The sequence below is a fragment of the Pseudopodoces humilis genome, chromosome 5 (genome assembly GCF_049639895.1).
Source record: "Pseudopodoces humilis isolate 2021_Gansu_Grassland_sample_001 chromosome 5, ASM4963989v1, whole genome shotgun sequence".
Classification (NCBI taxonomy): Eukaryota; Metazoa; Chordata; class Aves; order Passeriformes; family Paridae; genus Pseudopodoces; species Pseudopodoces humilis.
The window spans coordinates 31,794,544-31,821,076 of NC_142204.1; the positions used below are offsets into that span (position 1 = coordinate 31,794,544).

Genomic DNA, 26,533 nt, shown 5'->3' on the forward strand with positions numbered 1-26,533 from the left:
AAGAGTCTTTTGAACCTAAGTAATACTTGCAATTCAGTCTCAGGAGTTTTCATGTACAAAACAGACAAAAAGATTGTATATTCAAAGGTTAGTCTACAATTGGCATGTTGTCCCTCTGCAACTGCACAACCTCCAGGTATCCAAGTGTCCCAGCTATACGCATGCATATGCAATTAATCCATATTTTGAGTCTATCTATGCATATACTCACCTGCAAAAGATCCAAAAATAATCTGACAAATTTTCTTTTGTATGATGAACAGTTGCACACCACATACTTGTTCCTGTCAGCCATTTGTAAATCATGTTTTTAAAAACACACTTCCCCCCTCACCCCCCAAGTTGTTACCATGCAAGCAATCACTGGGCTCACTTTAAGAATGATACATAATAAAGAAAAGGTCTGTGCAAGGAAGCCCTTTACCCATTTAAGATCTCTCCCACAGAGATAATTATTACATCTTACAGCTGGATTACTGCCTGAGGCAGAAAGTTGAGCAGGTACAGAAAGAATTAAGTTTGAACTGTAGAACTGCTAAGGAATACTTCCACATTATGAAATAAGACAAAACATGAAGAGTAAGAGTTAGATTTAATGATCAGTGAGAATTACGACTGAACTCCGCTCTTACACTTCTTTTCTTTCTGAGAATTAAGGAAAACATCAGGTTTAGGTAATCAGTAGCATATTTAAGCAAAAATATATGCATCGCACATGGATAAAAGCAATACTGAAATTGCAAAGATTTTCATTTCCTGTAAGAAATTTAAATGATGCACTAGTGAAAAAGTGTAAATGGGAATATTTTAGTAGTCAAAATAAATATTTAATAAAAACCACAGACCCAAGACAAAGTATCAAAACAACAGAACTTAGTATTTGAAAGTATATTACCTACATTGCCTTGTGTTAAACATGACTAAATTCAGTGGTTTAATTACTATCACACTGCCTTGAGCAAACATTGCTTATATTAGTGTTGTAAAAAGTCATGAGAATAGAAATACTGTTGCAATGACAGAAATAGCAAAACCAGATTTCTATAAACAAGGAAGAATTTACTATACCAAGGAGTCAATCCACAGCCATTGATACAAAGTCAACAAAATGAACTACTGCATAGCATACTGGTTACTGTACCAAGGTGCATTTATCAGCATTCAATGAACTGGGGAAGAAACCACCCTTTTTAATATAATTTTTAAAAACAATCAGATGATTGACAGTTGAAGAAACCCCACACATTTCCTTTAAAATAAAAAAGCGGAGTCTAAATATCTTAAGAGCACTGTAAGATTTCTTACCAGGTAAAAGAGTACAAACCATTAGCATTGTAAATAAAGAACACTTAAAAGTTAATATATCATTCCATATTTAGAATGTAACTGAAAATTTTAGTGTGTTGTTGCATCCTCCTATACTACATCCAGTGGCTTTGTTAAATTCTGGAAACAAATAATGCAAAGAAAAATTGTTTTTCTTGTTCTAGAAAAAATTCAGCTGATGTGTAAACTGAAATGCAGATAATGAGAATACAGATTTGTTGGGGGAAAGAAGGAGTGTCTGGTTTATCCCAGTAATTCACCATTCAGTTCTTTCACTGAGTCTTTGAAAGTAACATTACTTAATATCCCTGGCTACCAATGACTTTTATGAGTGCTATTTTCTCACTATTAAGGATTCTGCATTGAAGATTTTTCTCAATCCTTTATCCCTCAATTCCCACCCATCCCTCCATCATATTTAAAAGCTGTGGTTTTCTCACATAGAGCATTGTAATGCCTTTTGCTGCTTGTTAAGTGATATGCAGTCAACATTATTTCTATTTTCAAAGCACTGAGAACACTTTCCAGTTGGCTCACAAATTAAACAATAATTAAAAATAATATTCTCCCCTTCTTTTGAGACATGGTAAAGACTATTCTCCATTTAATATACGTTCAATTTCTTCTAGTCTTTTCAAAGCAGCAACTCTCTTTTTTTCAATGTCTTTGATTTCTTTTGTAGATTTTTTGGGAGTCTCTTTGTCCACATTGCTTTTCTCTGTTGATTTCTTATTTTTTGAGTGCTCTTTATTATCAACTGTTGATTGGGTGGTTGTCTTCTCCCTTTTTGTTTCTTTCAAATTCTGAAATGAATTTTTTTTTGTTTCTGTAGCTGCAGTCCCATCTGATGGAAGTGATGACTGTTCCACAGCACCAAGTGCTGCAATTTTACTTCTAACTATGTTTAGATGACGCTGAATATACTCTTCATGAGGTGCCAGTGCTAGTGTTTCAACCAGGCATTTTTCTGCCTTTATTAAATCTTTTTCTTCAAAATAAACCACACAAAGATTATGTTTTCCTTGTACATTGTTGGGATCCAGTTCCAAAATTTTTTCAAAACACATTTTTGCTCCAACAATATCCTTCTTTTGGTTCATAAGGATATCTCCTTTCAAAATCAGACCTTTGGTATGATCAGGGTAGTATCTTAGCAGGTCTTCCAAGACAGGCAAAGCCATCAATTCTTTTCCTGTCTGAGAATAAAGCAGGGCCAAATTGAACAGAGCACTTCGGAAGTTTGGCTGTAACTTTATAGCTTTCTTCATCCATGCCTCTGCTTCCATGTCTTTTTTGTCATCCATTGCTAGCATACCTAAATTGAAGTATCCATTTGAATCCTGTGGTTCTTCTTTCACATAACGTAGCAGTCTTTGTTTAGCTTCAGGTCTAAGTCGAGCATCACCTGAGTGACAGAAAATGCATTTAATTTTCAAGATATTTCCTGAAACATTTATTCTGAAGGATTTTTAGACTGCAAAATGCTAATCTTTATACAAATTAAAATGCAACTGTAAAAGGGAAAGGTTTTAAAATGCTACTTTTTCCCATTGCTGTGTAACAGCAAAAGTAAATATACCTTCTTTATATAATGAAACTACATGGAGTTGACTTCAAGCCAAAGTCAGCACCATTACTCTCTTAGATGTTGAATGATATCTAGGTTTAGTGTAACAGATACAGGAGGTGTCTCTACAAGCTTCAGAGAAATTATTTTCATGCACAGTTGAGCAAATGGAATGCAGAGCAAACATCAGTTATGACAAACCAGTTCTTACAGAGGCAAACTTTGAGTGGAAGATCTCATTTTATTATAGTCAGAAAGAGTTTAGACAGAGAGCACATAAGGTGACTTCTAATGTTGCCAGGCTAAAATATCTTCTAACACCAAAACAATAAAACCCGTAACCCCTATATTTTAATTTGCATCAAACTTTAACAAAAATTTACTAAAGCAATTTTATCTGACAATGGCAGGATTAGCTAGATGTCCTTCTGGTCTGTGCTATTTTACTGAATAGTACAATGAACGTATTTCAGTAATGAATTCCAGACACAGACTTACTGAAGGATAGAGGAGCTGCTTTCATCTGCCCTTTTTCACTTCCTAAAATAATGCTGCACCTTCTAGTACGAATAAGTGAGTAATAAATAGCTAATATTTCTGTTTGTTTGAAGCTGCTTGCACTTCCACAGACAAGGAACAAGGCACGTCTTGAACTACCTAACTTACAGTGTGAGAAGAGATGGAAAATTGTCAAATGTCCTCAGCTTCAATCAACTTTGTTTTATCTTTCTTAGAGGCAGTTTACCATGTCAACAAAAGGGAAACAAATCTTAGCAGTTCACTTGTGAAATACTCTTTGCAACAGCCTTAATTCAGTAAGGGCTCACCCTTACTCAAAGAACTATACATATGAAAAAACAAACTCATGAAAATCCAACTGAATTCATCCTAATTGGCAGTATCACAGAAAAACCTTGAAAACATTCATATTTCTAGAGTAGTATTTAAGCTCAGAGATGTAAGGTAGATTTTTGAGTCAATAATTAAATCAATTATTATAAATGTGAACCAGGTATTTAATGTATTTTACCAAACATTATCTTTAAAGATTATATAGGCATTATTTTGAAGATGTTTGAGTAACACTATTCTTGATATATGTAAGATATTCTACTGTAAAACAGTACTTGTATTGAAGATGCTGATTAGCTAAGGTGTATGTACACTTTGCACAAATTCCATATGCTATAAATTACAAAGCTATAATAGTTTCTTTTTTGATGATGCTATGTACTTCTCCTTTCCAAAGACAAAAGAGTTAATAAAAAAAAGTATTATTAAATAGTATGGATCCTAAAAATGCAAATATGTAATATGCACAGAAGGGACAATTAACGTACCAGATTCCTGCATGAGCAGTGCAGAATTGAATAACGCCAGTTTATGCATTGGGTTGAGTTCTAGTGCGTGGTTGAAATTCTTCAGGGCTTCTGTTGGATCCTTCAGTTCAATGTAAACAATTGCCAAGTTGTACCACAGGTCTGCATTGGTTCTGTCTAGCTCTAGAGCTCTAAGGTAAGCTTCCTTAGCTTTCAGAGGTTTGTTCATTTTTAAAAGTAATTCTCCCCTGTTGAAGAACCACATTTTTATTGTTACCCATATAAAAATTGACAGGTGTTTTGAAAGTTTGCCTTCCTACAGACATGGATGTCAGACAACAGTGTTTTTTTAATTTTGCTAGCTTTAAGCACAAAAAAAAAAAACCCCTCTTTTACGTTCTGTTCCTAAAGCTATCAACCTTCAAAAACATGTATACAACAAATGCACAATTAGGACAAGAACAAAAAAAGAAGTGATCAAGGGTGCCTGATTTGGCTTTGTAATAACACTGCAAAGTTATAGTTCAGGCATCTTTGAACCTCCCTAAGTCCCAGTGGGAAGCACAACAAACAAAATAGTGGACAGAAGCCTCAAAACCCACATGCACATTACTCTTAAACTAAAATGCAATAAATGTCAACTAAATAGTTAAGACTTGTATTTTCTGGACCAACTTTATAAAAAAGTATAAAGAAGGCTCCATGATTCACGCTAACCAAAAGCATTTTAGTTCAAAACTAAACTACAAGGTTAGAAATTTGAGTTAGAGATTCATAAAGAAATCTAACAGAAGCTTCTTTCTACACAATGTCTGACTACAGAACCTACATAGAAATATGCCATTTGAAGCAGGAATTTAAAAGAACAGGACTTGTAATGAATAATTGATTATTGCCCCAAATCTCCATCTTCTCACTTGGAAATGAAACAACTTCAGCTAACTGAACTGTACAAACTAAATACTGTTCATACTACTGTAAACACAAAAAATGTTTATCCAAGAATATGATTGCTAAAATTGGAAAATATACCTGCTGATGTAAGCCTGCTTGAAATCAGGCCTCATACTAATTGCTTGTCGATATAACTGATCAGCTTCTTCGAGGCGAGATTCGTTTGCTCTAATTAAGTTTGCAAGATTGATATAAACATTTAGATGGTTAGGAGCAACTCTTGCTGCATACTTTTTCCCTGGAATAATCTGTCAAAGAGAATATATGTACCAAACACAGATGAGCAAAAATATGAAAGATGATCAGTATAGAACTCCTTTTCACTCTGACACGTTTTTTTTCGGGTACTACTGGACATTAGTGTGTAGGCTCTTGATGACAAAGAGCAGTAATTATTTTCCAGAAAAATCATATTGAAAAATAACAAATATTTTTTATTCTTTATTTCTATGAAAACATAGGTATCTTGTACAATATTAAAGATACCAGTTAATTAAGTTCTGCTGCTACTTAATTTGGCTCATGTAGATAGCCATTGGAAACCAAACAGAACTTGCAAAACCTTCCCCAGTCAAAGTACTTCCTAAAGCCTAAACTGACATTGTCAGACATTTTCATTCCTTTTTATAACCCTTCAGATTAAGAAAAGTGTAAGTAAGATTTTACAGCCAATGACTTGCCAGAAAATGAAAAGTAGTGAGAAAAGATGAAAATGCTATGACATTGCAACAACTGTACTGTTTACACTTTATCCATTTAGAATCTTCATACTGTTTCACAAAATAAACTTTTAAATGCCATGTTTCTACTCAAAGGGTTGCTCATTTTTGTTGCCAGTCTCACTTTCACAATAGCTTTTATTACCTACACAAATTCAAAATACTACTCTCTTTTTCTCTAAAGAGCTTGAACATGTAAAATTTCCTAGGTCTAAAAATAACTTAACAAATAGGAAATGTAACAAAACACATGTTTATAAAAGCATGTTTGGGCCAAGTTTTTTGTTGCTGCTGTGGCTACCTTCTCCAACCTCCAATGCTGTATTTTAGGCCGTCTCTGAAGGGCTCAGAAACTCAGTCACCATCAATGTATTAGCTGTAAGTGAAAATAAACCAACTGTGACTAGAACCTGTAGGTTTTGGTTGCTGCTTTCTTTTATAACCTCCATTTCAGAACAAAAAAAAATAATAAAAAAACCCAACAAAACATAACACAGCAGTATGAAAAGTAAATTAAAATAGTTGTATCAGAGTTCCAAGTCAGCATTTTTTTAACAGCCATGAGTGTATACAGCCTATTTTTTTCATAGATAGCTTTTAAAAGAACAATGAAACTTTAAAGTATACAGCCACACAGAGCCACAGAAAAAATACAAAAAATGTATCACAAATATAGGTTGTGTCCTGTGGTGGTATATAAAATAAAGTCACTAATTACCTGTGGCATCAATGATTTAGCAATCATATATGACTCTTCAGCTTCTTTAGTTTTGTTTAGGTTCTTGTAAGTTCTTCCTACATTCATGTGGGCACCAATATCATCTTAATAAAGAAAAGACTGAAATTTAAAATATTTCCATGCACTGAGTATCATGAAATTAAACACCTCTGCATTCAAAGTAGTGTGAAGTACAGGTACTCTGACAGAACATCCCCATTACCAAAAGAAGAAAACAATTCTATCATTTTTCATCTTAATTATGAAGCTAATAGTTTAACCATGAACTGAAGAGGGATTATAAAATTATGTGGGAAAATAAATATATTTTATTTTATAAAAAATATTAAAACAGAAAAAGTATAAAAAGTTTGAGGTTCTATCATAGTTCCCTGTATCTAATTTCTTGCTATAATAGAGGCATATAAAGTTATTTATTAATCTAAAAGCAAAGACTGTCCAGTACTACCTAGAACTTCTTTTGCAACAATATGCAAATTGGATTAAATGTGCATTTTGATATTATCTAGCTTTTATTTTCTTACACACTTCCTTAGTTTCGGATAAAAAAAAAAAATTATACTACATAAGAAATCACTGTTTAAGTTAATTCATAAAGAATGTCATACAAGGAATAGTTTTGAAAGTATTTGCAGCTTTTTATAGATAAAAACTTTTTCCAGAGGACTTTTTTAGTTTATTTCCAAAATCCCTGGATCAATTAACTTACTATTTGACATGGTTTGAATTTGCAGTTGAAGCAAAACAGTCCATTGAGAAGCTGTTAAGTAAGCTAAGTATACTGAAATACTGCATGTGCAGAGATGGCAACTAGTCAAAAGTTTTACCTGGTTGCACTTGTGTGGCCTGTATGAAAAACTGCAGAGCTCTTTCAAAATTTTTTTCATTTTCTAATGCATGCCCCACATTGTTCCATAGTTTTGCATTGTTCTTATTTACCTAAAACCAGAAAAAGATACCAAAGCATAAGGTACTATGTTGAAATTACTTAACAATTGAGTTTCTCTTAACAGCATCTTAAGACATAAAAATGTACTGCAAATGACAGATTTCATCAAGCTTCTATAAAGAAAGAATATCAAAATACAACATATAGAATGATTACATTGATCCTGTTGTGCAACATAAATCTGTTTTAGTTATTTGCCCCTAGAAATACCAAACAACTTAGAATTCATTGTAACTGTTATCAGATATTTTGCAAACTGCCTTATGATGTCACATGAACTTTGAAGAAATAATTCTATGCATGAAACTTTTTGTAGATTTTTGTACTGAAATGTATCCTACTTTCATCCAGACAAGAGAGTAAATTCAACTGCTTTGACGCAAGAAAAATTATCACCTATTTTCTGCACAGGAATTTCTGTGTGCATCACAGTGCCTTTAAAGCATTCCAAAAAGCAACTAATTAGATGCCAATATTCTCAATATAGAAATTAATGTGCAGAAACAAGCATCATTTTTGTCCATTTTTATCATGTTCCACTCAGTTTCTTAAGAACAGTAATAAGAAAGTCCCATTACCTTTTCCAAACAGAATACAGTACCTTTAAAGCAGACATAAACAAAGTGTATTCCGACTCCCAATCCCAGTTTCTGTGCAGTGTTTTTAAGGCATGAGTGAATAGCACCGCAGCCAAACAAACCCAAGAAATTTTTCTTAGCACACTATTAAATAAAACAAAGACTTGTTGTAAGCACACCAATAACTCTAATTTCTATTAGAATACGTATCTCATATGCTAAAAGGCAAACAAAGGACATTCGTGATTAGCACATTCCAGAATTTGAAAGGAAATAATGTTCAATTTCAAATTAATTTGACCCCAGGACAACCTGCTTTTGTTATGTCCATGCAACTTAAAAAGAACAAGCCCAATTCACATAACACAATAGAATTTGTATAGAATGTTTATAGAAATTCTACCTCCCTTAAAACTTATCTGTAATTTAGGACAATAAATATGATGCCAAAAAGTGAGGTTCTCTAAAACACTATACAAAATGATAAGAAAATGAAAAAAGCAACTAAAAAATCACCTCATACTTTTGTTTCACATCAGACAATTCCACACATTCTTTACTGCACGCATGGCCAATCTTTCCCACACTGCGGAACACGCCGCAATGGAGAGGTCTGTGGAGACTACCCAATCTTCCATAACCCCAGTGCTACTGTAATGTCTAAGCAGGAGAAAGATTTAGTGTCTTTCTAGCAATTTTATTTTGAAAGCTGCAAACTGGGGCAAATATAACTCTCTGTGACAAGTTTGTCAGAAATAATTTTCATTTTGTGCAGTTTGTTTTTCTGGAGTTTAAACATGACAGATAGAAAACATACACTTTAACATGCTGATCATTTGGTTTCTGGATTCTAATTCAATTAAGAAAAAGATGTCAAACATTCAATAGCCTTTCCACAATTATGAATATAATTTGTTTTTTTTTTTTAAAAAAAAAAATCTCATTCTTGAGTGGACATACAGGTGTTCACCCTCAACAGCTATTTCTTACACTCGACTTATGGAACAGTTGTTCACTCTGCTACCTAATTCACAGGAGTTTACTAAAAACTGTAAGGCTTTTTCCCCCCTCCACCTCTTAAGATAAACAAAATGCATACTTTGACTATCATATTTGGTTTTAAAAATATTAAAAGTTAAACTGTAAAATTAAGAGAGTAATTCTAAAACACTATCCAAGTGACCAATGAGAACTGGCATATACAGCAATCTGTATGCCCATCAGGCTTATACAGAAGTTTTTTTCTTTCCACATATTTCTAAAACAAGGAGCCTTTTCTTTCTCATCCTAAAGAACTGACTTCCAATATTTTTGTAGTAAGTGACACTAGCTACCTAATTTTTCTCCCCAGCCATCCTCTTCTGGTTCCTTGCTTTCTTTCACATCACTTCTATTTTTATTGTCTCACAGTGGGATTTGTGAGAAATACACCCTCCCACAATATATTGCTGATTTCTCATTATCCAGGTACTGTCAGTTTCAGCAGCACAGTTAGTGTAAATTTTATTGCAAGGCCTCATCGCTAACAATAGCAGACAACATACATAGACTGCAAACTGCTGCCTTTCCATTTGTCTGAACTGGCATTAGCATGCCATTGGGCTAAAAAGGTTAAAGCATTCACATCAGTGGGAAATATGTCCAGATCAATGCAGAAGATATCAGAAAACACAAAAGCAAGTACAAAACATGCTTTTAGAGCACAATTTTTAAGGAGAAGTTGTTAACCAAGGAATTATTTTTTTTTTAACAAATACTGAATGGCTCTGATATCCATTCCTAGCATGGCATTTCTGAAAATTTAATCTTTTACTGATTAAATTTTCAGATACTTTAATTTGTTGGCACACATGCAGTGTATAAACTTCATTCAGTAATCACCTTTGAATAAAGTTAAAGCAGTTTTGATTTATATTTATCTCTTATTTTCATAGGAGTTAATCATATTTATGGCTATGTAAGCTTTCCCATTAGGGCTTTTATCAGTATGAATGTATTTACCTTTTATTTGATAATTTCTTCCATCCATGTGCAACTAAAATGCAGAATCCCATGCTAGGAACATATAACACTCGTTCTGCAACTACGAATCCAACAGGAAAAAACAGGTTTGACGCAGGAATGAATGGCAGCACTATAAAGCAGAGTGCCTAGAAAGGAAACACAAATAACATTAGTGATCACAAAATTGGCAGCGAGAAACTGTACCAAAGAAACAAGTTACAAATTACAAAAATAATTCCATAAAACCAGACATAGTAGATATTTGGTCTCTCTTTCTTTTAAATATTCAGATCTGTTTTACATTGAGACCACCCTGAATATGGCAAATAGTAACCTGCAAATTATTCTATTCCTTACTTGAGGGCTTGAAAGTCTATTTCCTTTTCTATACTACAAAAAGTGGACAAATCAATAGAAAGATTAATTAAATTCAAAAAAACATTGTTTTAATAAGAGTTCCAGATACAGAAACAAGACAGCGTAAGAATCTTGGACAATATCTAACAATTAAATATTTGTATCAGCTTGAGGAATAAAGCAGCTATTTTTACAGTAAAACAGAGTCTATCTCATGTTTCTGTAAGAAATGTGAATAACAAAATCAGAAATAGTCACTGAATAAACATCAATTTTTGGACAGAGCGTTAAAAGCGCCCTAAAGTATTTGAAAATTTGAAATTACAATGAACTTAAGAACTGTCCAATTGTAGTTCTTAGATTGGGAACTGACTTCTTATCAAAAAATTGTATTTATTAAGAGACAAAGAAATCCATCTGCTGCAAAGAAAGTGGACATGAACAGTTGCTTTAAGTCCTGGGTGACTGTTAAGTAGTGGCCTTCCAATCTCTGGTTCCAGAAAAGATGTGAATAATTATTTCAATATATCTGGCCCCCAAGTTACCAAAAAAACCCCACAAAAACAAACCTACAGAAATGGAAAGTTTCTTTGAAGAAAGAGAAATTTTCTAGAAACTTTCAGTACAACTGGCCATCTAGATTTAAGCGTGACATTAACTGCCTCTTCCATGCTAAAACAATTAAATAATCCAGTTAGGAAATTATCCTGGGATTATATATATAAAAATGCAACACTGATTTAAAACTTCAAGTAAGATTTTATCTTGTATTTCAAGGATATTTTAAGAATATGCACATGGATCATGAACATAGCTCAGCTGCTGATCCACAGCACTTCATTAAGCTCTATGAAAACAAAAGCACAACTGAGCCTCACAATATGCAGAATACATTGATTACTTTGGGATATTAATGGCTTACTGGAATGCAGCAATAGGCTTTGGCCTATCATATTATTTTGCAGTACATAATTAATATTTAATATAAAATATTGCATTCCCATTTCCTAAGAAATTAGCTTCCAGGCACTGCAATGCTGAAGAAAATCAGCATCATATTGAAAGTTATATATACAACATAAGTATAGATTAAAGGAAAGCAACTGGCATTAAACCAGGACTATACTGTGACATTGAGGCTTGCATGCTGGAGTGAATGATCTCAGAAAATCCTTCCTATAAAATGCACTTGGAATAATAAAAACACAAGTGAAAATACCACCCTCAATCAAAAACTAACTGACTTACACCAACATATGCTGACAAACCCATCAACCCTTTCCTCTTGTGAGCTTCACTGGATAGGGAATAAACAGAAATACAGGGAAATAAACAGCCTTGAAATTCAGGAGCTGTCCTATAAAAAAGTGAACCACTCCCCACACACATTTTTCCTGCTCACAGAGCAGTGGAGAAAAAATTATGCGTCAGCTTATATAAGGAGGAAAATGCAACTGCTCCTCTGCGTATCTGAAGTGCTGTAAAACTTACTTTCTAAGCATGTCACCTTGCATACTTATGGTATCAATAAGTTATCTAAATTTCTTCTCTTCATACACAGTTTCCAAATTCAGGACAAGAGATTTCATCAGCAATACTAGGTATCATTTTCACTGGTTTTCTCATGAAATATATTGCCTCATTGCAGTGACAAGACAAGAAAAAACATATGAGTCAGAACTATAATGCTAGGCCTTTTAGAAGTGAATCAAAATTTGTCAGCTAGTTAGCAAAGAACTACTTAAATCTTGGGTTATGAATAAATATTTCCACCCATCTGAAACTTTTGTTGGCTGATCAACATACAAAAAAAATACATTATTTCTGAAGCAGACTAAGATAAATGGATGCAGGTTTTTTGTGTACATAACTGCACCACTGAACTAATAAAAAGTATGGGATCAGGTTATCATTAAGCTTGTAAAAATTTGCAATGGAATCAATAATTGATGACTGTTTTTTTCTCAAAAATACTAGCCCCTTTGATCCTCCCTATTTCTTCCAAAATATTATTTTCTGTTAATCTGTTTATTATTTTCTAATAATCTGTTATTCACTGTGTACAGTGAATAGACAGGAACTGATCTTACAGCTTGACAAAATTAGTTTTTCTTTATAACATGAAAACAATTTACAGAAGAAAAGCAAAACCATAACAAAAGTGGCAACCTTATTCCTAAATGCAAAAATATGTCCTTTCTTTTACACCTATGAGAAAGAAAATCAAATCTCTTACTAAATACCCATCTCGACTACTGACATTTAAATAAAGTAGACAGCTTGCAGGATGAAAATGCATTCTGGTCCTTGAAACACATTTAAATTCTATTGAAAGCCCCCATGTGCCAGTTGAGCTCTGAATATCTGAGAAAGGCTGCAATACAGTTTACAAATACGTATCATGGAGCGCATTTATTCTCATTTCTGACAATCCCATACTTAATTGCAATTTAGCAGTTTGTTGCTGGACAATTTTCCTCTTATGTGTTCATTCTAGCCCAAAAGAAGATGAACATAGTATGTCTGGGCCACAGCAGATTACACATGTGACTGTACAAACTGAGACACTTACTCTTAACAAAAAGACAAAAACAGTGCATCATTCATACCATCAATACTGTCTTGGAGGAGTCCCCAGGGTATCGGAGACTGAAGACCATCAAAGATCCCAGACAGCAAAAGAAGGTAAGAGTGGCAATGTTTCTGACGTCTAATAAAGACTCCACAAGAGGAATAGTTCCCATTGTCCAGTCACAACATAATTCCGAGGGATTGAGAAGAAGCCAAGCATTTACAGGGAGGAGGTAGTTGAAAGTCAGCTGTCTTGCTGGGGATGGACTAACAGCAGCTGGGTTATCAAACCTAAAGCAAAATAAAGGAGAAAAAGAAGGTTTTAATGGAGAAAGATATGGTCTTGAGTCACTTTGTGGCAAACTTTAGAGTCATAGCTAGAACTACTAATTAAAGACATGTAAAATATCCTAATCTTCCCATATTTGTCAGGTGTGAAACCATGCATGATGATTCACTGAAGAGAGGGACAGAGCCTCCTCCATGTTTATGAAACTGTTTTGGGATATAAACAAAGTAAGTTTGAAGAAACAGAATGATATACACCTCAAGTTGAGTTCAGTGGTCCTTGCTCACGTTTTTAATAGTTTGTCTCATTTTTCCAGGGATAGTATTAGATTATTTTATTTCTACATTGCTCAAACTTAAGATAAATTTGTTTTTCAGTTCTAATGTCATTCATATATACTTATCTCTAAGTAGTCTGTCTGAAGACAACCATGTTTTCTGCATAGTACATACCTAAAATGTAAAATATATTCGATATGTTGAAGAATAAAAAATAAGGAGGTTTGGAGAATTCAGCCAAGGTTCAAACACAGAGACAATAAAAATACTTAAGCAGTAAGACATTTAATTTCTGAATTACTAAGGTGAACTATCAACTGTAAACTTTTTTAAATGGCTGCCTGCTCAGGTACCTCAATATTTTGGACATTTTGGTCAACATTTGCTGAAATATATAATAATTTCACAAAAAATTCAATATTATACAGACATTGAATAATAATATTAAAACAGGCGAGTAACACTTAAATTCATACATTTTTGGCCATTTCATTCCAAATTCATGAAGTCACATTTATAAACAACTGTAAATAAGAAACACTTTACTATTACCTTGTAAACACTGGAAGCTGAGACTGGATAACCTGGACTCTGACAACTACAAGCAGGAGTGTACTGAACATTAGGACTATGAGCTTCAACAGTGTTTGAAGCATAGAGAAAGGAATACTGCCCTTCCCTCGAAGAATCTGTACAGCTGTGTCCAGTAATGCTGGCAAGGTGTACTGCAAATCAAAAAATTGTTTATAATCAGACAAGGTACTCACTACTCCTATGATATATATGAATATATATAAATATGAGCTACCTAGTATTTTTTTCCTTGGTTTTCTCTAAATGTCTGCTCCCAATAGTTACTTAATTCAGCTTCTTAGTGCCTTCATGACAAGACCCCAAAATAAGGCTTCCATTCTAATAAAATATTCCAGTATTCTTGCTACCACTATCACAGCTGAACCTGTACACCTGTAGCTATTTTGTGCTGACAGATCAAAAAATTGTACCATCTTCAGAGGCTTGAAGAACTGAATCAAAACCATGAAATAAACTCTCAAGAAGAAAAATCATTATTGTCAGAATTATCAGCCCCTCTGAAAACTTGCCCTATAGACAAATTGCTTATGAATGATAGAAATCCTGTTCACTTTCTGATTAGCCCTAGCTTTCTATTTTATGCCTCTACAGCAGTAATTCTTCACTCCTTGCCTCATGAACATCATAATATCGCACAGTTTTCCTTTCCACAAGCTTATTTCTTCTCTGTGTACCTCTTTCCCTTTATCTTCATGACTTCTGCTGCTGTTGATTTATAGCTTCACTTATACTGGTTGGCTAAACTACAGAAACTGAAAAGTTTTTGAGGACTGATAAAACTCTTAGTTCATGTGACACCTGTGCTTTCAGAAAAAGCCTCAGTTTGGGTTTTATCTTTCCTACTCAACTGATTTACATCGTACAATCTTACTAAACTTTAGTGACACTGAAGATCAGATTGAAAGTTACTACAAGAAAGGAAGAGTAGGGTGAAAACCAGTCACATGCTGGTGATTTCCTTAAAAATCCAGCTAGAATATTGTATTTTAATTCACTAGACCTGCACAGGCAATAGTTACAAAGACATCTATGTGATTTTGGTATTTTGGCCTCAATTATGTGTCCCCAGGATAGACAATCTTTCAGCTTACATAGGTGCATTTTTTGCAAAATTTTCCTGCAAGTAATTAAGGAATAACAACTATAAAATTTTCTTAAAATATGCAATGCTACTTTAAAAATAGCATTTATTTTGATTATTAAAAATTTAGAATTATTTAATTACAGGAAAAACCTTGTTTCTTTAAGGAAAAGTTACTATTAATTTAAAGGCTTATCAATGCTTAAAATGAAATATATCAGAAAATGGTATTCTTAGAGCAACAAATTTCTTAAGAATATTACTCATATAGGACTACTCTAAAACATCTAGTTTCTCAATAGAAAATGATGAAATGAATTTGTATATGTCATGGAGTTACTTTACCTTTAAGAAAGTTTAAGTTGCTGGGATCTGCCTGGCGTCTTTTCTCCTGACCAATTATCGGTCATTGCTGAGAATTGACAGCAGTTTAGGCCATTGAAAAGTGGGATCAACTTGTGAACCCTACCTTAAAGTGTAAAACCAGAGCTCTCGGCTCTCTTTGTTTTTCCTGGCTGGGAAGGGCGGCAGAGCCCCAGGCTTCCCGTTCCCTGCCCAGGCCGTGCGGCCGGGCGGGGACTGGGCTGGGCCCAGCGTCTCCCGGCCGGGGGATGCGGGCCCTATGGAGGGGGTTTTCTCCGGGCTCCGGCCGGGCCGGGCCGAGCCGATCTCTGGCTCGGCTGCAGGTTTTTTGCTGTGGCTGGATTCACTGGAGACTGCTGAGTGAAGAAGGAGAGAGGGCTCTGGGCCTGCAGCGGGCTGGGCGCGGCGACTGCACTCTCCAGGGCAGCCATGAGGAACTTTCCATCGCAGACGGCTCCAGCTCCTGCACCGGCCGGGGCCACAGAACTACCTACAACAGCCTGGGCAAGATTTTAACTCTTTCATTTCCCAGATGAGACTTGCGGATTAATCTTTTTATCCAGACAGAGAAAAGAGAGTGATCAACATGAAAAGAGACTTTATAAACTACTAGTGACAGGAAAGAAAAGAAAAGGTAGAGAATTAAGAAGATGCTTTAATTAAGCTGAAATATCTTTCTGTTAAAACTATGGAAATGGACAATAAGGTCTTGAAAACGCTCCTTTAATTCATGACAGTATATAGGGAGGAATAGAGTGTTCAAAGTGTAAATTTTGAGTAAAAAGTAGAGTAATTATGGTACAGTGAAGTGCTGGAAGATTTGAAGCCTTGAGAGGCAATGAGAAAACTGTTTTCTGGTGAAGCTCACGGAAACAGATGAAGAAGACTTTTTGCCTTTGAATAACTTATCCTTAAAAATCCCATCCCTAGACTCATGGCCCATACACACTTGGGATGTGAAAATGGGAGGAGTGGGCTCTAATAACAGCAGCTCTGGGCAGCTAACATTAGAGCAATGGAAAACTATAACAAAAATAGTTTTTCTTGTGAAAAACTCCATAAATTAACAGGAAGAAACTTCTGTTTCTCTATAAAGACTGGTGAAAAGACTGTAGCAAGAATTGGGACTGTTTTAACCATCAAAGTTCCAAAGGTTTTGTCTCTTTTGTCATGTGAACAAGGGAATAGTGGGTAGTCAGGGGATGAAAAGGTTTTTCTGGAAGTTTATTCTGGTGTTCCTATTGTAGTTTGTCAATAAACTTTCTTTTTTTTTCCCTTTTAAGTTTTATACCTGTTTTGCTCTTGTTCTAATCCATATCTCACAGCAAGAAATAAGTAATTTTCTTAGTTATTGGTTTAAAACCACGACAGTATAGAAGGTGTTCTCTATTTTTACTACAAGGATTAAAAATAAATAATCCCCCACCTTTATGCACCTCAAGCTTTAATCAAGACTGTTACATGCTAGGACTTGCAAATCTGTCAGCAAAAACCGTAGACTTCCATTAAGACCTGACAAGTCTTTACTGAATATATTTGGTAACATCCCTACATGGCATGTAAAGGACAACTTGGAGGCCATTGGATTCCCTCACTGTGAACCATCAAACATGAACTGACTCAAAAAAATCTGAAAAATATAACAGAATTATTGGGTTAACCTTAACGGAGAAAGATCAGTGCTGATGTTTCAAAGTACTTAATGTCTCATAACAGAAATCCACTTTATTTTTCAACAGCTTACCCCTTGAGCAATAAAGACTTCATACACACAGCATATCCCCACCACTGTTATTCCTTGTTCTTTACACAGTGTTGCAACAGCTACTAGAAATACAGTCACTGCAATTGGAGTCCACACTGCAAAAAAAGAAGACGTTATTGAAAATGTTCCATCTTACAAAAAACACAAACATTTAATAAAGGAAATTAACCTAAAAAGTGAAGGCTTTGGCTCCTCATGTTTGAATATGCCATGTTCTGTAAACTTGTTTAGTATGTAATTTCTTATTAAAAATGACCAGTTATACTCTATAGAAAATAATACATATGCATCTATTTTAAAACTGCCTCCCTTAAATTGAAAGAAATAAATGAAGGGTAAAAGACTAATTTATAATAAGTAAAACAAAATATATCAGTAGTTCCTAAATCACCAGACCACTTTTTCAAATTGAATACTTTATAGGGAGTCATGACTTCTCACTATGTCAATCTGAGTCTGGCAAAGAGGGAAGCCTCCTTTATCTGCAGTGAAGCTTTGCAGCTTGTGACTGACCATCTGAGGCACCTCAGCACACTTCCTCTTAAAAAAGTCAGTGTAAGAATTCCCTAGGGCAGGTGTTATAAATTAATTAAAGAAATGCCTAAGTCTTTGGAAAAAAAATTAAATTTATAATGGAAAGTAGTATTACATGGGTATCTTGGGTCTGAAAAGGTTTTGGTACACACTTGGTGAATAACCACTACACCACTATTATGGTTTTAAGAGTGTTTTTATCAATGATATAAAAATTAAATTATATCTCTATTTGTCAATCATTTACCTATGGTATTATCCGGCCCTTTAGACTTTGTGTATGACAAAAAAGCAGCTAGGAAAAAAATAGATGATAAAAGCTCTGCTCTGCCCACAACTCCAGTTACCTGAAAAATAAAAGAAAAACCTTAATTATTATTTAATATTTATTATTATTTGATGTTTTAAGATAGTGTTTGTTGAGTTTTTACTAGTAATCTAAGTATGCTATTTATATGTTACTACATATTTACTATTATATAAATCTAGCAGATCTTTAAGGAAGTATTCCATAGAGCACAAGAGTTACCAATCCCCAGGAGCAAGAAACAGGGTAAGGAGGTCAGTGTTGCTGAGTAGAGAACTGCTGGTCAAACTGAAGTGAAAGAAGTAAATGCCCAGGCAGCAGAAACAAGGACAGGTAACCTGGGAAGAATAACCTGAGACGAAGATCAGTTGTGCAGAGATGGGGTGAGGAAGGCCAAGGCTGAACGTGGCCAGGGACATAAAGAGTAAAGACATAAAGAAAGGTTTCCACAGGTAGCTTAACCACAAAAGGAATGTCAGAGGTATACCTCCCCATGTCAACAGTGCTGAAAAACTGGTAACAATGGACAAGGAGAAAGCTAAGGTACGCAACAACATTTCTGCCTCTGTGTTCAATGGCAATCTCTCTTCCCTTGATGACAGAGAGGAGCGGATTTTATGAAATTCAGATAAGCGTTAAAACGCATACAGCAGAGACTTGTTTCAGTCCCCCAAGAAATACAGATTCATTCCCATTTCAAAAACTCTTTTCAAAAAACGGTAAGGAGAAACTGTATATGGAAGACAGGTCATTATGCTCATGGTTCTCGCACTAGCCAGTGTGTTGATTATAGTACCTTCTAGGACTACCATTCCTCCTCACTTGTCCTCTCCTGTAGTGCCTGTGATTGCTTCCCAATCTTTACAAGTAAAATAGCTGAAAAATAGCATGCTGTCCTGAGGTAGATAGTCATATTTAGCTAAGGAAACCACATAGCTCATGATTTAACTATGACAATGCTGAAAACTGACTTTTTACCATCCGGACTCAGCTAGAAAATTTTATTGCTAGTACATTCTCGGTCAAGCATGACTGATCCAGCAAGCATAAAATGAGAAAGTAACTCAGTATCCAAGGTCACAGTGTAAAGAAAAGCATTCTAATCTGAATCTAAAATCTTACTCTAGTACTTCTCTTGGAACTTCTGTACGGTTACCAAAGGATTCACTGAATCACGTACAAAGTATGTTTCACAATTGGTGAGACACCAGTTTGGATTAATATTTTGAAGAACATCTAAGTATTTGTTTCCAGAATATCTTAAGATGCTTCTAAGATTCCTGGTCTGGATTCCAAAACTGTCTAGCATTAAGACATTAAAGAGAACTTTATCCGTAGATCAGTTGAAAGAGAACATTAACAAAGCATGTTGGTGTGCCTCCACAGTTGACTGCCAACGAAAGAGAGGTTCTATTTCTGGATACAAACGTGACTTATGAGAGAAAATTCCAGCACTCACAAGGCTAGTTGACATCCTGTAGATATAAAGGTAGTTTACACAATCTTGCTAAACTTTAGTGAAATTGAAGATCAGATTGAAAGTTACTACAAGAAAGGAAGAGTAGGGTGAAAACCAGTCACATGCTGGTGATTTCCTTAAAAATCCAGCTAGAATATTGTATTTTAATTCACTAGACCTGCACAGGCAATAGTTACAAAGACATCTATGTGATTTTGGTATTTTGGCCTCAATTATGTGTCCCCAGGATAGACAATCTTTCAGCTTATATAGGTGCATTTTTTGCAAAATTTTCCTGCAAGTAATTAAGGAATTCTGGCCAGAACAGTAGCAAAATACTTAGGAAGACTGAACTGGAATTGTAAAGAAAGGACAAATGAAACCATGATGCTGTTATTCAACCCATTTCCTAAAAAATTCTTCCTCAGAAAAACAGATATTACCATTGCAAGAGCGTAGCTTCTTTCTCAACTCAAGCAGAAAATTATTTTCTACTTATCTGGCTCTGATAACTTCTCCAGGAAAAATCTGTTTATTGTAAGATAGGCAAAGGGTTGAAATATTAATGCATTGTATCTGCTGTTGCAAACTTTTATGCAGGTGACTAATAAGTAGGAGATTAATTTGAAGGAAATTAAGACCAGATACTTTGCAATTATAAAAGATATAGAAACCCCCTAGTCCTAACATACATCTCATTAGCTCCTCTTTTCTGCGTAAGGAAGCTTCCACTCGCTCTCCTTTTTACGCACTGCAAAAGGTGAGCATAGGAAGAAAACAAGCCCTTATCTGACTCTTCTCTGAGTACCTAAGTACAACAGCAGGGGGATTCAAGCAGAATTGAGTCCCACAGAGTTTCCAGGCAGCACCACGCTGCAGCGATCCTTGTGTTGCAGTGCCCTCAGGTGGCCGACACCAGGCCCTGCACACCCTTCGCCAAAGCGCTTCACACCTCCGCAGCCCCGCCTTACACAACTGGCTTCTGTTACACGACGGGCCCTAGCATTATTACGGTACTTTTTACTGACTTCGAAGCGAAGTACTAGAAGTATCTGTGCTACTTGCTACTTCGGGCAGAATCTGAAAGCTCTGGCATAATAAAGAATCACTGAAATTTGGAATAAAAGTGATAAAATTACACTGGCTGATCTAACCTGTGAGCCACTAATGTAAGTCACTGGCAACTTGCTAATGCTGCTGCAAAGATCCTACCGTGTTTAATACAAAGGGGCAAAGACAAATTTGGCAGTTTAAAGCATGTTTTTTCGAAGAACCAGAAAACCAAGTGAACTAAAGGAATTTATTTTATTTAATCCGTATTTTATCCAAATTTTTATGGGGGTTTGTGCTTTGGAGTAAGCAGAAATTTTTAGGTGCTTAACTTCTGCATTTTAAACATTCCATTAACTTCTAGCAAGGACATATTAGCAGATTAAATAACAGCCAACTTTATCAACTCAATTCCTGTAAAATTTGCTCAAATTACATGGATGCAAGCTTCTTAATTATTGCTTAAAGGGATCTGTACTATTAGCAAATAAGAGAGGTGCAAATTCTTTACCCAACAAATCCGGACCAAGAAATATACAACATAAACTAAGAGCAAACCCCTCTCATTTTATTAAAATCAAAAGACTATGCTTCCCCCTCCCCCACCCAAAAAAAACCCATCCACGCAATGAAGTGGTATCACCTACAAAGAAGAAAAAGAGTCAAATTTTTAGTTTTCTGAAAATAAGCTAATGATATTATAAAACAAGAGATGGCTTTGAAACACCTGTATACTGAAATCCAGGAAAGCAAATTGAAGGGGAGCAGAGATAACAGCAGATAATGCCACAAATCTGCTTTATCAGATCTTCTGGCAGAAATAAATCTAATGAATGGTGATCACAAGACTTCATTTCCTCCACAACACTGCAAGCCTGGTTGGCCATTAAAAAGCATATAACCAGAAAATTTGCAAAAATAAAGCTTTTTTTTTTTTTTAAATTGCAGTAAAGAACTCCTTCAGAATCAAAGAAAAGAGGAGAGAAATTTATTTCTTCCTTATATAGTATATGTTAAAAAGGTAGAAGGCTCAAACAGAATTGGGCCTAAGCTGGCTATAGCATAGCAACAACAATCCTAGAGAAAGTCCCACTGAGACAGACACATTGACATAAGAGAAAGCAGACAGAACAGACATGGTGATTAGCCACAAGGGATTCTGGAAATGAATGAAGAGGCATTCATAGTATTTGCAAAGTAGGATACTGGATGAATCATCACAGAACACAAATGTCTACGTAAACTGAAGTCATAAAAGCCAATGTGCATAGCAGAGGCCTAAATTATTTAGTAATTAAATTCATGTTTCTTTAATTATTTTCCAGTAGCTGCATGTAATATAAAACAACTCTGAGGATGAAAATTTGTCACTTCCATCACTCACTGCAAAGGGAAGACTAACTATAAGTCAAATCACACTTTCTGGAGTTACATATATATATATATATATACAAGCAGATATACACATTATGAAATTTAATTAACACAACTCAAACAAATTAAGCACACCACAGCTGTACCTACCGCTTCAGTATGTATTGGGTGCACTGCAAAGAGCAAGGATGCAACTATGCTGCTCCTGTTGTCCAGGAAGAGCTTACAGACCTTGAGGAAGACTATGCAAACCACCACATGGAAGACCAGATTTAGAAAGTGGTAGGAGACTGCATTTAACTCACTGAACAAGTAGTTTAAGCGAAATGTTAGAACTGTGAGGGGACGATAAGACTTATGACTCCTCTCCTGAAAGAAAATAAATAAATAAATTAGTCACCACTAACTTACAAAGTAACATTCACTCCAAAATACCTTTCTAAACACCACTCCAGATGTGAATCCCCTTCTACTGTCAGGCATCTACTTTAAAATAAAGATATGAAAATCACTAGCCCAAAAAAAAAAAATCAAAAAAAAATCCTCTTTTCCACTAGACCTGGTTAAGGATTTTTTTTTCCAGTAAAAACATGTTAAAAAGTACTATTTGAAACTTTACTGGTGGAATTTAGGAACCTACTTAACCCTCAATGAATACAGAACTAAATGGCATCTGGAAGCTTTGGTTACAGGGTTATATGAAAATTATGTACCAGAGCCTATTTGTAGAACTAGCAAATAGTGTGCCACAAGGAACTCACCCCATAGGTTATGAATATAAGAAAAGATTATAAAGTGGAATGCCTTGATAAACAGAGAACATACAAATGGGAAATAATTTTTATTTCTTTGCTCAGCAATAACACCATGAGTGACTTTTAAAACTGTACCAAAATCCTTTAGCCATTGTCATTTAACGGTTTACCAAGAGCTTCAATGCCAATGCAGTTTTTCAGACTATACATAGCCACTCTATATGGGTTACAAATTAGAAACTCTGAATTCATATATACATATATGTGTATATATACATATATATATTTACACACCTAAATAAATTTAAAGTATTCAATATCCTAATTCCAAGCTTTGTTGTTTAAGCGTTATCTTTCCTTTAAGACTGCATTTAGAAATAAATACCCTTGTATGTCAACATCTAACTTTTGCAGGAGAAAAAATGGTCGGTTGTTCAATTTTGGTATTGCGATTACATAGGAAATAACATCTTGCAGCTATGTGCTGTCAGTACAACGTCATTATCTTCTTTTTTTATGGAACAAAGGCAAAGACTATAAGCTACATGTGTTCCTGATATTATTGTACAAAACACTAACACCACCAAATTCCATCAAATCCAAGCTATTCCGTTAAAAGCACATTAGGAAAAATAAGTGTAAAAACACTGTGGAAGGGTTTTTTTCAATTTCCTGAATGTTTCAAAGTGTTTCACAAACCATTTACCTCAGACATTGGAGTGCCCCAGAAGTCATTCTGAAACAGATTTTTTAATGGAGTAGAAGGATGCAAATCTTTATTGTCCAAAATTGCTGAAACATCATCAAAAACAAACCCACAAAAGAGACTGTTCCAGTAGCAGGCTGCCACCACACCAACTATTAGTGCTGCTTCCTTCAGGCTTACGTCAGCCATCTTCTCTAGGAGGTTTCATGGACAAAAGCTGAAACATATGTAGACAAACTTGAGTAGTTTTACTCAAGTAAACTTGAGTACTGACTGACCTAAAAGTCAGTAAAAGAGAAAAGTTTCCTCTTAAACATGTAACATAGTTTAGTATTTAAAGTAAATATTCTTATTAAAATATCTCACCCTTAAAATGCCTTACACAAGGTGGATACACTGCTTCTTTTCATGTTTTACTTGGGGGAAAGAAAAAAAAGCATTGATAATAAATTGTGAAGTAGTTTTCAGCAGACAACCCTGCAGCTCAAGGGAGTGCTGCAAACTGATAAACTATGAAAAACAAGTTTTCTAGAATCCTGAGTAATTTAACATACACAAAAGTCTAAGTTAGCAAAGGCAGATAGTGTGTCATTTATTTTTCGGATTTTGGTTTAAAGGTCTTTCTCAAAATATTTCAAAAGCAATTAAAACTTAACCAAACTTCAAACATTCTGATGAACAAACAAGAAACTTGTAGAATTTCATAAACACAGGGGTTCAAGGACAGATATAGGACATGAATAACAATAAAAAGCTAAACTTACCATTGAAGGTCACACTAGGCTCATTTGCATTCTTTGTAGAAGTTCACTAAAAGGTCATTTTTTTTTCCTCAACTCTGCCAATTGCGCTGATATCTCTGACTGTTCATGAGACTACTGTCTAAAAAATAGCATGCAAAAAACCCAAAACAAATTTTATTTTTTATTATTTTCCTTCATCTTGCATAAACTTCCTAAGCCCTAGAAATTATTAATCAGCAGTTTTATGATTATTTACAAAATATTTTATGGGTGAACTGATCAAAAGGTGAAATTACTGTGCATTGGGTTGTTCAAAAATAGTGTTCTGCCTTGGAAGAGTAAGAAGGAAACTACAGGTCAAAGGTATTTCTTTTGACCACTGGTTGACACTGCATAGACAACTGCAAAACCATTTGGACCAAAAATAGTGAAAAGCCACAGACAACCAAACATTGGCTTCATTTTGAGAAAATGGACCTGACTGAACAAAAGTATTTTCCCCCAACCTGTAGAGGGAGAGCATCTATTAGGACACAGAGCAGCTAATATTAGCCAGAAAATGCATATCCACAGAAGCCTTATGTTTATCACAGTTCACACATCAAAGCTGATGAACTATTTGAAAGCTACAGTCTGCTTTATTGTCCTAAACCCTGTTTTTTTTTTTTTTTCTTTGGTCTGCTGGGTTTTTTTAAAATTGTGCTCAGATTTATCATAAAACATGCTGAGCTGGAAGGAACTCACAAGGATCACTGAGTCCACCTTCTGGCCCTGCACAAGACAACTCCAAGAATCACATAATGTGCCTGAGGGTGTTGTACAAATGCTTCTTCAACTCTTAAAAACAGGCCACAGAGATCTAGATAGGTGATCTTGTTTGTGGTTTGCAGTGTAGACCTGAGAGCATGACAATCACTCATTACCACAGCTAGTGGCAAAGGAGCAGTTAGTACAGGAAGGAATACACGTGCAACAAGATGCAGGTTCAGCTAAACTAAAAACTAGGACTTTGATTTCAAAGAAATCAAACCAAACCATTTGGTGTTCTTCACATAATGGCAGTTAAGGTTTTGTAGTACTTGAAGCACTGGCTATTGATGTTACTTCAACCTAGAAAGCTTTTTTTAAAGCTGCCACCACCTTTGTGATTAACAAAAATAAGTAAAAAAACCCCTCCACAATGTTGAAGGATATTGCTACATCTTTTTCATAGAATCATACAGGGTTTGGGTTGGAAGGGACCTTAAAGATCATCTAGTTCAAATCCCCCTGCCATGGGCTCCATCCGAGTAGTTTAAAACACTAAGCTAAGTTTAAAACTGAATGTATTTATGGTCTTCTTGGCAGCCAGAGAAATCTTATTTAAAAAAGAAAACCAAGCATGCTACAGCAATACATGAAATGACAGCCCACTTTTGAACTTGAACTCACACTTTTTTAGTTTCCCCCTTCAAAGAAGGTGGATATGAAACATATGCTTCTACCCTGCCAGAATTTGAAATTCCTTTTTTGCAACAGCTTCTGAACAGTTCTTTAAGTTCACTAATTCTACTGAAAAGCAGTGACATCTGGAAAGGACCAATAAATATGTCAGGATTTTCCAACATACAAGCCCTTATTATTTTAAATGCTGTGACATAGTAATATTACCACACAAAACCAACTCTAACATTTATTTAAATTCAACCTTTAAGAAAAGGCATTGTTAGGTCAGTAGGGTTCTGGTGATTTCTAATTCTTTAACAACACTAATTCAGAAACAGCTACTGTTACCCAACTAGCAAAAACCCCAAATTATTCCTAAGTATTGTGTCTTATCAAAATGAAAAGCTTAACCAGCCTTCATTATTAGCTCTTTCAATTTTTAGTAGGTTTTCACTTTTCCACACATGAAAAAGTATGTCAAAACATCTATTTTATTTATCCCTTAATCCTAGGTCATTCTGATGCTTTCACAAGCCTTTCATTTTGCTCTGAATTTTTAATAGTCCTTCCACTCAGAACTCCACACTCTACATCACTATTGACTATGCTGCTCCCTGACAGAGCTCCACTTACCTACATGCCAGTTTGTATGGAAAATATTGTCTTCATTTGAATGAAAGGGAACTCTCAAGCATAAATAAATTCCGATATTAGATAACTAAAGTTC

At 35.0% G+C, this 26,533-nt stretch overlaps 1 protein-coding gene across 1 annotated transcript in view; it reads right to left on the minus strand.

Annotated features, from left to right (window-relative positions):
- Positions 1-575: 575 nt before the first annotated feature.
- The window catches only part of TMTC3 (transmembrane O-mannosyltransferase targeting cadherins 3), a 31,481-nt gene continuing 5,523 nt past the window's right edge, over positions 576-26,533 (minus strand). Inside the window, exons 2-15 of the mRNA XM_005519408.3 lie at positions 24,403-24,520; positions 23,639-23,855; positions 22,328-22,546; positions 18,235-18,334; positions 17,433-17,548; positions 14,203-14,375; positions 13,122-13,374; positions 10,153-10,301; positions 8,175-8,295; positions 7,452-7,563; positions 6,604-6,707; positions 5,245-5,414; positions 4,234-4,460; positions 576-2,731 (exon numbers count right to left, since the gene is read on the minus strand). Coding sequence (XP_005519465.2) covers positions 1,920-2,731; positions 4,234-4,460; positions 5,245-5,414; positions 6,604-6,707; positions 7,452-7,563; positions 8,175-8,295; positions 10,153-10,301; positions 13,122-13,374; positions 14,203-14,375; positions 17,433-17,548; positions 18,235-18,334; positions 22,328-22,546; positions 23,639-23,827 — 2,745 coding nt within the window. The 5' untranslated portion in view covers positions 23,828-23,855; positions 24,403-24,520 and the 3' untranslated portion in view covers positions 576-1,919. The remainder of the gene's footprint in view (positions 2,732-4,233; positions 4,461-5,244; positions 5,415-6,603; positions 6,708-7,451; positions 7,564-8,174; positions 8,296-10,152; positions 10,302-13,121; positions 13,375-14,202; positions 14,376-17,432; positions 17,549-18,234; positions 18,335-22,327; positions 22,547-23,638; positions 23,856-24,402; positions 24,521-26,533) is intronic.